Here is a 14,155-nt window from a genome sequence, read left to right as displayed (position 1 = left end):
CGTCTGCGCGGCCTGCGGGCGCGGCTGCTCCACCCTGGGTAACTTAAAGCAGCACTTACTGACCCACAGGTTGCGCGAGCCGCTTCCCCAGTTGCTTGACCCCAGCTTTGCTCTAGGTCCCGGCCAGGGCACCCCGAGCCTGGTTCCTGGCTCCGCGCCCGCCACGATCAAAACGGAAGTGAACGGGCACAGCAAGGCCGGCCCGTTGGCCGAGGGCCCGCCGCTGCCGGCTCCCATCCAGGTGCCTGCGGGGCCCCCGACGGTGATGAGCCCCGGCCTCGCGCCCATGCTGGCCCCCCCGCCGCGCCGGACGCCCAAGCAGCACAACTGCCAGTCGTGCGGGAAGACCTTCTCCTCGGCCAGCGCCCTGCAGATCCACGAGCGCACCCACACCGGGGAGAAGCCCTTCGGCTGCACCGTCTGCGGGAGAGCGTTCACCACCAAGGGCAACCTCAAGGTGAGGGCCGCCCGGGAAGCCCCCGCGTCCACCTCCTGTGGTCCTGGCCAGGGGCACGGCTGCTGTGGAGCCCCCGAGAGACAGCGCGGCGTGTGCCTGCATGGCGTGTGGTGTGAGCGCGCTTGTGTGTTATGGGTGAGTCTGCACCGTGTGTGTGCCTGCGTGTGCGCGTTGCCTGCGGTGCTCCCACCCGTGTCCGGTGGCAGCGAGGAGCTTGCCTTCTACGCGGGCCCGGCCTCCCCTTGAGGGGCTGGTGCTGCCTGCGTGGCTGCAGGGCGTCGGGCTGACACTCGCTGGCTGACAGGGCAGGCCCAGGGCCGGCGCTGCCCAGAGTCCAGTGGGACGCTGATACCAAGAGAACCGGGCCTGTAGATGCTCGCAGGTGACGCAAGTGATGCAAATCCCGCCCCGAGGCCAGGGGTCAGATCTGTGGTTTTGGCCACTTGGCTGCCACGAGGGCCCAGCGGGCACCTGGGAGAAGCTTCCCAGCCTGAGGGCCGGGGGAGGGGAGGACGGTACAACGACATCACGTTCGCGTCTGAGGTACGGCCACGCTGCCCGTTTTCCCCGGAGGTGTGGAGTGTGTGGCCGGGCACCGAGGACCCATCCAGGGCCGTGCCCACACCCTCAGGGGAGTGTGCCGTTTTGCAGCCCACGTCAGGCGCCTGCGTGGGGCTCAGTGAGCCCTCAGGGACCTGTGGCCTCCGCTTGCTGGTAGCATGAAAGCCGCCTGAGGGCTCTGCTGACCACAGGTGCCCAGACGGGAGAAAACCAGGCACGGGCACAGTGAAGCCAGGGGTTCTGGGGGGCGGGGCAGGAGCTTCGGGACCCTCTGGGTGGCCCATGGGTCTGACGCCTTAGGGGGAAATGATTCCATCAAGCTGTGCAGCTCATCGGTTAGCTCATCGGTTGGCTTGTTTGCTCTGTGTACTTGACCAAAGGAAATGTTGCAGGTTCAAATATAAGATGCTCAGAAAAGCTCACCTAACAAGTTTGTTGTCCCAAACGAATGCTTAGGCTGGGGAAGAGGGGAAGGAAAGGAGCTGGAGGGAGTCCCCAGGTACCCGGGCGTCTCTGTGACCCCAGGGCTGGGTGCACTCATGCCGAGGTGTGTCTCGTGTCCCCCGCAGGTGCACATGGGCACCCACATGTGGAACAACGCCCCTGCCAGGCGCGGCCGCCGCCTGTCGGTGGAGAACCCCATGGCCCTGCTGGGTGGTGACGCCCTGAAGTTCTCCGAGATGTTCCAGAAGGATCTGGCTGCACGGGCCATGAACGTGGACCCCAGCTTTTGGAACCAGTACGCCGCAGCCATCACCAACGGGCTGGCCATGAAGAACAATGAGATCTCTGTCATCCAGAACGGAGGCCTCCCCCAGCTCCCAGTAAGTCTCGGGGGAAGCGCGCTCCCCTCCCTGGGCTCCCTGGCTGCCGGGCTGGACAAGGCGCGGCCTGGCAGCAGCCCACCCATCGCAGGGCTGGACAAAGCCAAGTCGGACGCTGGAGCCGGCCGGCCGTTCACGCGGTTCATTGAGGATAACAAGGAGATCGGGATTAACTAGCCGCGCCCCTGCCCTGTGGGTCCCCTTCCCCGTTCACCCAGAGCAGGAAAGACGTCACCGGGTGGCTGCCCGAGGTGGCCTCACCCGCTGCCCGGTGCGCCTTTCGCCGTGAGCTTGACCGTCCTCGAGAACTCGGCAACCTTTGAAATAGATTTAAGTCAAAAAGAGACGTCCTCGGAGAGCCACCTTGGGAACAGAAGGGGCTCAGAGCACATCCATTCCGTCCCTCCAAAGCCCAGCAGTGCCCAGAGGGGGCTCCCCGCCCTATTCCAGGAAACTCGTTCAGTGGTTTTGTTCGAATTAGTTAGAAACTTGAACTCTGTCCTTAGAACTCTTATCTCGAAGATGTGGTCTAGTGCTCCCGGCGCCGTGTAGCATGGCAGTACCTTCGTCTGTAGTATTTATGATGTTAAGATGATGCGGGTAACAGACAATACAGCCCAACTTTAGCGGAAGCTTCTGTACTGCAGAATACATCTGGCTGTGTGATTTTTGTTTTTTAAAGCAAGATTTGTTTTACTCTAAATAAGTGGGTTATTTCCATGCAGGCAAAATCGTGAAGTTCTGTTAGGAAAGAGCATGCTTTTCGTGTGCAAGCACCTGTCAGTAACAAGCCTTTTTTTTTTTTTTTTTTTTTTTTTTTTTAATTTAAATGTTTGTAGCTGCTATGTGGATATAGTGTTCTCTAGTGTGGTGTGTAGCCCAGCAGTTGGGAACAAGTTACAGACAGACACCACCGTGAATTATTCACAACGTTATAGCAGTTGTGAGTACATATTTCGCATTATCAAACCTGTACAATAAAAAGGTAATGTTTGTATAATGTGGTTGAAAACTCTTAATTTATACTCTTGCACTTTTAGTATTTTGTATTAGGGAGGTTTGTCTATAATTGGAAAATTTTAAAAGATGTAAAGTATTTTATAAATAGTACTTTGATTGAAGGAAAATGAAGAGAAAAAAAAAAAAAGCTGTTACAGTCTTAGGTCAAACGGTATGAGAAATCTGTGCTCCTTAAGCGGAAAAGCCTCCAAGACTTGTCAATTCCTCAATAAACTAGGGCCTGCTGTTTCTTAAATTAAATGATTTAACTTTTCTACAAAGCCCATTTAAAAACTTGACCACCCTAAGAAAACTTTGATGAATTCATCTTAGGACTGTGACACCAGTACAAGCCAGGAAGTAAGCAAGAGAGCGCTGCATAGGTATGATGCTACTGTAGCCTCTGCTCTCTTTCTCGCACGCCCCCCGAAGGAGAGTTTGACTGCCTGCGAGGCCTGCTTTTGTGCTCAATAAACTGCAGAGAGGTGTCGGGTGTCAGGCAGTATAATCAGTCATAACTGGGACGTTTTTCTGAGTTCCTGATTTATTTATTATCTTCTCAGATGAAAACAAAGCACACTGTCATCTGATCAAAGCACAGTCTCGTGCTGGTGATTCTGCCCATTGCCCCATGTCAGGAAAGGGCCCTGGGCAGGTGCCGGGCGGCGGGGCTGAGCCAGGCCCACACAGAAGTGTTGTGTGCTCTACCTCATTTTGTGCGTTGCAAGCATGCTGGAGTCTGAGACCGTGAACTTCCTCTGGCAGTGCTGTCCCAGGTCATCGTGGGTGGCCGGGTGACAGTGCGAGGGGCTGAGTCCCCGAGGAAGCAGTCGAGCCTTCTCAATTGAAACCGAGAAATAGGACCATCTTTCCAACACAGCCACAGCAACAAGTCACATCGTGTCACTGAACAGAGTTTCAAAGACTCACAGATAAGCAGACCTAGCCGTGATCTCTGTCGGAAATGAACCCTGAACTCTCCAGCTCTGTTTCCCACGCAGATGGGATGGAGTGTGCCCGGGGGTACCCTCTCTTCTCACGGGATGGGTCGGGGGTGTCCCAGCGTCGGGAAGAGAAAACTGAGGTGCTTGGTGTCGCTGTGTTTCAGCAGTGAATGTTCTTATTATTTATGTGTCCTTCTTGGTGTGATTTTTTTTTTTTTTCCTTTTTGGTTAGTATTTGGTACCATGTAGTGTTCTCTCCTCGCAAAAGGGTGTGTATATAACGTAAGAAAAGAGAAATGTAAAGTGCTGTAAATAAGATGGCTCATGACGGGACAGTGAGACTGTCCCCACCCTGTGCTCAGGGCGAGGCCGTCCCTCTCCGCATGGTGAAGAGACACTATTTTTCTATTGCAACACCGTGTAGGGCCAGGGGCCTCCCTGAACCAGTGGAGAATTGTTACCCAGATCCAATATTTTTTATGATGAAATCTGTGGCTTGACACATCTACTGATTGAAATGGATGTCTTAGTCTAGGTTCCTATTTTTGTCATACGGAATTGAATAAAATGCAGGATGTAATATTATTTCTGAATGGCGTTCCTTGATTTTTCTAATGGAGAAAGTGGAATTTGAGGTTACGGTCATTGATGGTGGACGTATATTCGTGGTGTTTCTCCAAGGAAAGTCACTGGGTTCTGAGAGCTTAGATTTATTAAGCCATATCTAAGCGTGTCTTGATTGGTCTCGAAATTTTCATGTTTCACCTTTTTCTAAAATAAAAATGCAGCCTCCTAACTGTGGATTTTTTTTTTTAAATTTACGTCTTTGATGGAAGAAGATGTAGTAGAAAATGCTTAATTATTAGAGACTATTGGCAGTGTCCAAAAACGACTACACTCTGAATTGCCATCCCATTGTCGGCACTGAGGGAAAATAACGGCTCTTCGGGTCCCTTGAAAACTAAATCGCTGTGCCTTTACTGACAATTTGGGAGGGAGGTGTAGGGAGCACCTGTCGGCACCCTGCGTCTGTGAGTTCCAGATGGAGGATGCCCTTCACTTGAAAAGAAGCTTTACCTTGCCGATAACATTTGAGAAGACTTAAAACTTGAAATCATTTAATAGCTCCTGGATTACAAGATATACAATCCATTTCTTCTTTTTAAAAAATAACTACTGATACCTAGAAGCCACAGTAAACTTCACCTGGGAAATGCTGGGTGATTTTAAAGGCGCGATAAGGTACTAACCACTAAACTAACTGCCCAGCCTCCCAGCAGGTATCGTATAATCGTAAGCCTTAGGAATTAAACCCTGTTGATTGCCGAGCTAGAGAGAAATCATGAGATACAAACCTCAGATAGTAAAGTGACTTTTTTTTACATATGGTAAGGAAATAGCAAAGATTTCTACAACAATCATTTAAAGTAATTAATATAAGTTAAAATGCAAGGGAAAACAAAAGAGATTTACTTCTTATTTCAAAAACGTTTCCAACATAAAAGCAGAGGTGTTCGGGCTTCACGAGCCTGGGTATTTACTTCTTTCTGACATCAATTCTGGCTGCTCAGACCATATATCAAAGAATCATAAATGCCAACAAGCCCTAAAAATTATTTGTTTAAATATATATCTATTCTGAGTTCATTACAGGAACCGTTAACATTTCAGACTAATTAAAAAGTATTGCTTAAGGGCTAAAAAGCAATTGTTTTTAAACCCTCACTGTTTAACTTTGTCCCCGTGGAAGCTTGAAGGCAGCCTGGGTTCCCTGCCTGCTTTTCCTCTGTGCTTGGCAGACAGCGCCCAGCTCCTGCTTCGGCTTTAAGAAGCTGCAGCAAACATCAGGGGTGTTTCTTTATTACCGGGCTGCACGGACGTTTCCAGCCCAACCGCCTTCAACTCACTGTATTTATTTTGGCTGTCTGTCTAAACCACGGAAGTCCAAACCCCTCATTTCTTTCCTCTGGTGCATGCTCGCAGTGGATAATAATGTCACATACGTGTAATTCTGTGTCCTGCCTGTCACCTTGCGAGCATGCCTGCCAACCTGTGGGCCTCGGAGTTCGGTCTTTGTGTTTAAAATCCTGTGCTCATTTGCTAATTACCGGCACTGAGGCACTCGTTCATTCCTCCAAGAAGTTTTTTAGTGACACAGTGCTTCTGTGAAAAACAGAGGCTGTGAAACGTTTCTATCAGCAGCAGGTCTCTTGGCCGATTTTTAGCTACAGGAAGAATTCATCTACAAGATATTCAATACAAAACTAGGAAAAAAATGAAGTCCCCCTTTTCTTTTGCACTTAAGTGGGAAATACTGCATATTGTTTCAGCATTTTTTATGAAGGGAAAACTTTAAAATGAAATCACCATAGAAACATTGTCCTGCCGTTCTCCTGTCCACAGTTTTGTGCCAAGTCACCAGGCGTGAGCGTGTGGGCATCGCCCCGAGTGGCCCAGGTTGGCTGCTCTGCAGTGAGGCTCGGGCAGGGGACAGGTGGGGACAGGGCCAGGCTGCCCCCTTGCCTGGCTGTGCCCTGTGAAAGCTGCAGCCTTCCCTCCTCACTCTGCTTCCTGATCTGTAACAACGGGGGAGAATTTGATCCTTAAAATTTCCTCTTCTAAGAGCCGTTGTTTTTTTTTTTTGAAAGAACTACTACTAATGTACATCTTTCTTCCCCCCGCCCCCAAAATTCACTAGACAGACTAATTGACGGTATTTGTACAGAGAGAAAATACAAATGATTACCTAAGAATATAAATATTGAAAAATCTATTACAAATGACTTTGCTAAAGAAAATATGTGGAATCATATTTGGACCATGAAAAATGTGTTGGTATCTTTGATTTTTTTTAATCATTCAATTTATTGAAGCTTTTTAAAATGCAACTATATTTAAGGTAAAATAAAGTCAATCTCTGTGAACATTATGCTGACTGCACTTTCTATCAGAAAAGAGACTTTTTTTAATGGTTTGTGTTTTGTCCTGTGCACTGCACACCTCACGTGCAGCGCCTCATTGAGGTAATTAACACACGTCTATCTATACATCAACATAGTCAAAAGAGGATGCAGTTAAAGGCAGGTGTTATCTCTCGTTCTTTCAGCGAAAGATTGAGAACCGAACTATTAACATCGGGTGTGCTGTCCTGATTCATAACCGCATCAGCGGTCTGTGGTCTGACTTCTTTGGAAGCCTTAGAGATTGTACTTGGGGGCCTCTACCTCACCCCCTTATGGCTGAATTCAGGGTTGCACTGAGCGCCACACCCAAGCCAGGGGGAGATGATCAGAAAGTTGGCGAGACAGGAGAGAGAGGAAAGGGGTGTCATCGATGTAAGAGTACATTCGTGTTCTGTTCTATCAAAGGTTCTCTACGCCACTAAATGGAAAACATGATTCATAAGCCCCCCCTGAAGTAAAGGGATCTGTGCGTATCCGTGTGAATCACTCACTGTATCTGATTCAAACGTGGAAATAAATGTCTGATTACCGTAGTCCCAAATGTGCTCATTTGTGAACATGGGAATTTTGCAGATTCCCCCAAACACTTTCTAAGCTGGCCTGTTGTGCATATTTTTAAATCACAGTGTTATCTATAAATTAGGAAAGTTGCAGAAGTGTGAGTTCCTTCACGTTCCACCTGGCACTTTCAGTGCTCACTGATTCCATTTATTAATGTTCTTTCTGGCTTAACCTCCAGGACACCTGAATTTTCATAACTTTTTACAAGTAGAGACATAAATATTTAAATGACCAAAGTTGTCACATTTCTTTTATAACTGGCGTATCTCTTGATTATATACATGTTATAAAGCATTTCTGTTTTATTTTACTTTTTCTATTTACGGTGTCAAGGACAGCTTAGGAAAAGCTCTCGTTATGACCTAAGCTTACCCAGAAGGAGAAATATGTCACACCTGCCCACAAACACCACCGCCGAGGAAAAACAGGCAGGCTTAGAAAAAATATTTTCCACCCTTCGGATGGTGAAAGTTTTAGGGATACGCAGTAGGAAAAGCATATAGAAACTTCCCCGCACATTCAAATAATTGAGAGATAAGTTAGATTTTTGAATTCACTTTCCTTGACTAATAAGCCTAGGGTTGTTCGGTATTTTTTCCCCCTAGGAAATCGGCTGGCCTAGGAGCAGTTCTTGGGGTAATGACTGTGCTTGAGAGCAAGAAGCATGAACATCTCCTTTAGGTTTTGTCTTTCGGCACTTCCATCCTTTATTCGGTTTCTTGTTTGGGGCTTTTTGTTTTGCTCTGTTTCTGATGTTTAGTAACAGAGCTTTAGGTGCTGCCCCTAAATGCAGAGGCAGTACGGGTAGGGCTTTGGGGTCACTGAGAAAAGAGTTCTGGAACCCAGATGTTTCCTATTTGGGACTTTAAAAAATTGTAGATAATTGAAAAGAGGTAGGTGCTGTGAAGGCATTCTCTTCTAAAGGTGAACAATTCACTTACGTGACATCGTCTGCAGACACTTGGGCTGAATAAGTCACCCAGCCAGCGGATAATTTCACCCCCAAAATGACTATAGCTCTTTATTTACTACATATGGAGAAAAGACCACCAACTTATAAGAGAAGCCAGTCTTGAAACTGTACCAGCAGTGGAAAAAAACACTAACAGAGACATAAAGAATATAAAACTCACCAACATCTCAGAGAGTTTTATAGCTGCATTAACCTCATAGATTTTCAGTTAAGAGCTATAGGCAATTTAGGAAAATGAAGTTGATCAATAAATATTTGTAAATGATTAGCTTTTCCTGAGGACAACTACACATTTTTCATAACCTCAGTACATTTTATAGGACTTGAACAAATCCTGGCATACTGTTTAAGGTAATGAGTCTCCCAACTCATTTGTTACAATGAACTCCTTCCTCATCCACTGAAAGACCCTTCCTTCATGTTTCTCCCTTTGCATTGCCGTCCCTTATCCAGAGTTTATCTCCTGGCTTGGTGTTTCTGTTTTTTCAATTTATGTTTTAACCTTGATTGTGCCACTTTTGTCAACTGTTTTGCTGGGAAACAGTAGGAGAGCAAGTTATAAATTAAAAATCATAATTCGGGGGAGTTCCCTGGTGGTCCAATGGTTAGGATTCAGTGCTTTCACTGCCGTGGCCCGGGTTCAATCCCTGGTCGGGGAACTAAGATCCCACAAGCCACGCGGTGCAGCCAAAAACTAAATAAAAATGAAAATAAAAATCATAACTTGGTTATTTTCGAGGCTGGTCCCTGAGGCTAAGCTCTGAGCCCAGTCATCTTTCTCTTCCACTGGGCTGAATTACTCAGTTTTAGAAATATAGACTCTGTCTTCGAAGAAATGAAAATCGTGGCTGGACTTGGTATTAACTGAAGACAAATTCAAAGTTTCCTCACAAGTCCTGAAAAGGGAAACTCGGAGATGAGTTAGCGTCTTGACACCCTCCCTTGTCTGCGGGCTTCACTTTGGCTCAAACAAAGCATCCTCTGTGGTGCTGAGGACTTACCTGGTGAGCCCCGTGGAGCCAGCTGAGAAATGCGCCTGCATGTCTGTGCAGGGAGGGGGTGAGAGACAGACAGAGACCCGTGCACCGCAGGGCCCATGCGTCTGCTGCCTGGAGACCCAGCCTCTTGCTCCCCCAGGACTGATATGATCCTGAAGACGACAGTGGACCGTGACCCAGTAGTTCATTTTGCCTTTCTTGTGTGGTTGATGGTATCTGACTTGATTTGCCTTGGGTGCATGAAGGGAATAAGTGTAGGCTATTTAAAATTATAAGTGCATTAAAATAGTACTTGTAATCAGAGGAAAAAAAGTACCACCATACCTTAGTGAATGAACTACAAAGAGAACGTTAAGTACAAGATCTTGAAGAAAAATGGCATTGCCTGGCCCTTGATAAAGCTCACTTTTTAAAATATTCTTCAACCCCGATGTTCATCTCAGTCAGTGATAAGAACTAATTTAAGTTGTTTTGATCTTCACTATTTTGTAGAAATTTCTACTTTATTGATAAGCTGTATGTGCCTGAAAAAGCAGCCCTTTAAGAATAAACTTTCCGAGGACATGCACTTAATTCAGCTTAGCAAACACCTGTTTGTCCAGAATAACAAGTTGAGCTTTTTGAGCAGAAAATAAAGCTGAGCTTAATTATTTTATTGCTGCACACTCCCTGAGGTGAGAGAACGCGAGTTTCTCTAAACTTCGTGGGCAGAGAAAACAGTCGGCGTATGTTTGCAAGGGCAGCTTGGTTGTTACGTTGGAAAATATTGTGTCTCACATGCACTTTAAAATTGCGTATTCGGGGCTTCCCTGGTGGCGCAGTGGTTGAGTCCGCCTGCCGATGCAGGGGACACGGGTTCGTGCCCCGGTCCGGGAAGATCGCACGTGCCGCGGAGCGGCTGGGCCCGTGAGCCATGGCCGCTGAGCCTGCGCGTCCGGAGCCTGTGCTCCGCAACGGGAGAGGCCGCAACAGTGAGAGGCCCGCGTACCGCAAAAAAATAAAAATTAAAAAAATCGCATATTCGGTATGATTTGTATTTACCCTGCTTTTGTAATTAAAGAGATAGGAGCTTTTCTTTGGGTGCGTGGGAATTCCATTAGCAGGGCGTTGGGTGTGAATGCAGCCTCCTCTTGCTTCCAGACGAGGCCCTGTTACGCAGACGTGTAGGAACCTTCTTTTTCCCCAGCAGTGACATCACGTCCCCACCTGCTGCTTCTCTAGGAGCTGCTGGGGGCTACTTTCCATCCGTGCGCTTACTGTAGCCCGGGATCTTTAAGGTAGAGTCTGTTTCCTTTAGAAAAGTGAAACCAATCTTGAAACACTGCAACCTTTCTAAACATATAAAGTACAACGCTTTCCAAAATTAACAATAAAATGGGGTGCAACACAAGTCCTCTGGCCCTTGGACGCAAGGACGCCCCCGGGTACCCGACCCTTCAGGGGTGGAGCTGGAGCGCGGGTGCCCTCCTGGCTTCCGGCGGCTCCGGCTCCGCTCTGCCCGCACTCCTGTGCCACGGTCCTGGCCGGGGGAGACGAGCCTCACGGCTCCTCCAAGAATCCCCCGCGCCCCGGGTTCTGCCCCCAAAGCGCTGTGTCGTCCTCGGGCGTCGGCCCCTGTGGACGGGCCGGGCCTGTCCCTGCGGGAAGAGCCCAGGCAGCCCAAGCGTCCCCAGCTGCGGAGTCGCACAGACTTGCCTTGTGTGGGCATTCGGGGCGCCCTCAGCGCCCGTCCCCGGGTGCGCACAGCGCGTTAGAACTCGGGACAGCAGAGGGTGGTGGGCAGGGCGGCCCTGAACGCGCAGGAAGCCGCACACCCACCAGCTGCCCGGAAGCGACTCGGGGCCCAAGGTCGGGCGGCCCCAGCGGCGGCCCAGGAGCCGCAGGCTCCACCTCGCCCGCGGGGTATCCTCCCGCAGGTGCCGGGCCGGCGCCGCCGCCTCCCAGGGCTGCTGCCCAGTGGCGTGCCGCGGGTAGGAGGGTGCTCCCTCGCCGCCTGGGAGCCCCGCCGTCTCGGGCAGGGGCCTCTGTCTCCGCAGGGGTGACCTGAGCCCATCTCTTGGGCAGTTTCCCGTCTCCTGGCCTACGGAGATCCTGCCACAAAGACCACCGGTGAGCGTGCGGGGACGGCGTGGGCTCGGTGAGGCCTCTGCGGGCTGGGGGGTCCCGGGGGCCCCGCAGGCCTGGCCGTGTCCAGGCTGAGATCGTGGAATGAGCCGTGGACACGGTGAGACCCTCGGCGGGGCGGCTGTGCCGCCCCACGGGCTCGGTGGCCGTGAGCTCTGCCGGGAGACGGTATGAAGCAGCTCCAAGTTGCATGCGCACACACACACCCCGTGCCGCCTGCACACTGAAATTCCCTAAGGTCCACGGTCTGCTCTGCCCATCCCCATCCCACAGGGCAGGGGGCTTCCCCGGGGTGTCCTTTACGAAGTGGGAACCGACAGTGCTTCCTCTTCCCTCTTTCTGATCTGGGGTCTGCTCACTAATGAGCCACACTAGTTAGCTCTGGTCACTGAACAGAATTAACCTACAAAATAAGGGCAAAGTATAATAATACACGTACGCACAGCGTAGAGGGCGGGATTCGAGCAAGAAAAGTCTGTGCCCGGGACACATAAGGGTGATAAATACAACCAACATCTGTTCAAGCCTTTAACAGTCCTGACTGCATTCAGGAGATGAGAGGTAGATAATAGGTCGGTAGGTGGATGGATGGATGGATGGTAGATGGATAGATGATGGACAGATAGATGATTGATGGACAGATGGATGATTGATGGACAGATGGACGATGGCTGTTTCCTGTACTGTTGGAAGGAGTAGAAGACGAATGACATTCACTTCCTGCCCTCCAGAAGCGGCATTTAGGCAAGAGACACCCCCTGCTCAGACCACGCTGATGCCCCCCGCCCCCCGCGCCGTGTTATTTCACCCCCAACCTTTCACACCTCCCCCTCTTTTCAGTGAGTGCTCTGTCAAGCTCAGCAGTGGCCCTGGAGCTGGGGTGCACGTCGGAATCACCTGGGAGCTGGTTACTCCGCAGATCCCTGCGCCCACCCCGGAGGCTCTGATTCACCAGGTCTGGTATGAGCGTGGAGATTTTGCGTTTCTAATGGGTTCCCAGGTGATGTGGATGCTGCAGGTCCAGGGACCACACCTCGTGAAACCACTGGTGTAGTCACCAGAGCAGGGCTCTCAGCCCTAGCCGCTCATCAGAGTCACCGTGGAGATTTCCAAACCCAGCCAGCCTCTCTCCTGACCGAGTGAATCGGAACCACCGAGGGTAAAGCCCAGGATTCAAAACCGCCCCAGGCTTTGCAAAAGGATAACACCCAGCCCACCTGGGGAACCTTGTTAAAATGCAGATTCTGACTTGATGTGTCTGGGGTGGGGCCTGGGATGCTGCATTTCTGCCAGCATCCCAGGGGAGGCGGCTGGTGCTGGTCCTGAGACCACGCTCAGCAACGACAGAGGAAAAAGAAGTTTTGAATGCTGCTTAAAGACAGAAGTTCAGCACCACCTGGGCACCCAGAGTCCACATGCTCTTCTTTTTCCTGAGAACTTTCTATCTGTTAAGTTTGCATTTGGCCACAAATAGCAGACACCCCATCTAACAGCTTCAGTAGAGGTTTACTCTTCTCATAGAACCCAAAGTCCAGAACTGGGCAGTTGCTGGGGATGATTCGCTCGCCCATTGTTGCTCCCAGAGGCATTAATGCACTGGTTTGTCCTCGTGCTGCTCCCTCATGACCACAAGGTGGCTGCTGCTGCTCCAGGTATCGCATTCACGCTCGCACGCTCATCTGTGTCGGCACGTGTGGCGTCCATGTCAGAGGCCTTCTCATGGCCCGCAGCCAGTGACCCACCCTGGCACCTGCTGAGTGCCAGAGCCACACTGTGAGCAGACATGAAGGCACTCGCCCTGTGTGTAGCGGGTGGTTCTGTGGGTGATGGTAACCCCAGACGTAATCTCACGTTCACGAGAGGCACATTCCTGATTCTGGCTGTCACCTTCATGGCCGAGCTCAAAGTCCTGCACGTAGTCCTAGCCCAATAAATACGTGTTGGTGCACTGAAGTCAGCGTTATATGTGCAGAAAATCCTCAGAACTTTGACGAAGTTTGGGTGAACCAGGAGGAAAGCAAATCTGCCAAAGAACTTTAATATTTTCTGCATCTCCCCTTCCCTGCGTCTCAGCAGTGATTATTGACAGGCAATGCTGAATGGCTTTTCTGCGGTCACATCTCTGTGTTCAGCTTAATGATATGGGAACTGCAGAGGGAGGTGAGGATAACTTGAAAAGAAAAGGGTATTATTGGTAAATGTGCTGGAAGTCTTGCAAATGTGAGAGGATAAATTGAAATTTTACAGGACTAATGAGTTTTTGAAAACTGTTAGCCAAGCTTGTCCAAACTGTTCTCTCCCTATTTAGATTTTCTAAATTAGAAACTCAGAAATTTTGTAGCTGTTTTAGTCCTGGAGTAAATAAACAGCCTAAGTAGACGGTGTGTTTCCATTTATTAAGGTTACATTGTCTCTTGCTTCCATTATAACCTATGTACTATTTTTATTGCAGTTGATGCGTTCAGAGCACTTGCTTTATTGAGTCCAAATGCAAGTACTTTGTAACCATCACTGGGCTCAGCTGTCAAAAAGAAGTGAATTCTAGGCACCTTCCCATTGAATTTTTTAAAATATACTGTGGGGTCCTGGAACATTTTCACATAAGCCTAAAATTAAGTTTTGAGGTAAATGCACCATAGTTCTGAAATTGTTGGTTCAAAAACGTTTATAACCCAGTGGTTAAAACCTTGAATTTGATTCTTGGGCTTAAGTCCTAGTGTCAAATTTGAATTACATTCATCACTGAAAACT

General features: G+C 49.4%; 1 protein-coding gene across 1 annotated transcript in view; it reads left to right on the top strand.

Annotated features, from left to right (window-relative positions):
• Window positions 1–2,019, top strand: part of SALL3 (spalt like transcription factor 3) — a 17,059-nt gene extending 15,040 nt beyond the window's left edge. The window contains exons 2-3 of the mRNA XM_029231894.1: window positions 1–457; window positions 1,588–2,019. The exon at window positions 1–457 is cut by the window's left edge and continues 3,022 nt beyond it. Coding sequence (XP_029087727.1) covers window positions 1–457; window positions 1,588–2,019 — 889 coding nt within the window. The remainder of the gene's footprint in view (window positions 458–1,587) is intronic.
• The last annotated feature ends 12,136 nt before the right edge of the window (window positions 2,020–14,155 follow it).

This window comes from Monodon monoceros, unplaced genomic scaffold, assembly GCF_005190385.1.
Source record: "Monodon monoceros isolate NGI ecotype Baffin Bay Population unplaced genomic scaffold, NGI_Narwhal_1 Super_Scaffold_1, whole genome shotgun sequence".
Lineage (NCBI taxonomy): Eukaryota > Metazoa > Chordata > Mammalia > Artiodactyla > Monodontidae > Monodon > Monodon monoceros.
The sequence above is the reverse complement of the archived record's forward strand: the minus strand, read 5'-3'. Positions and strand labels throughout refer to the sequence as shown.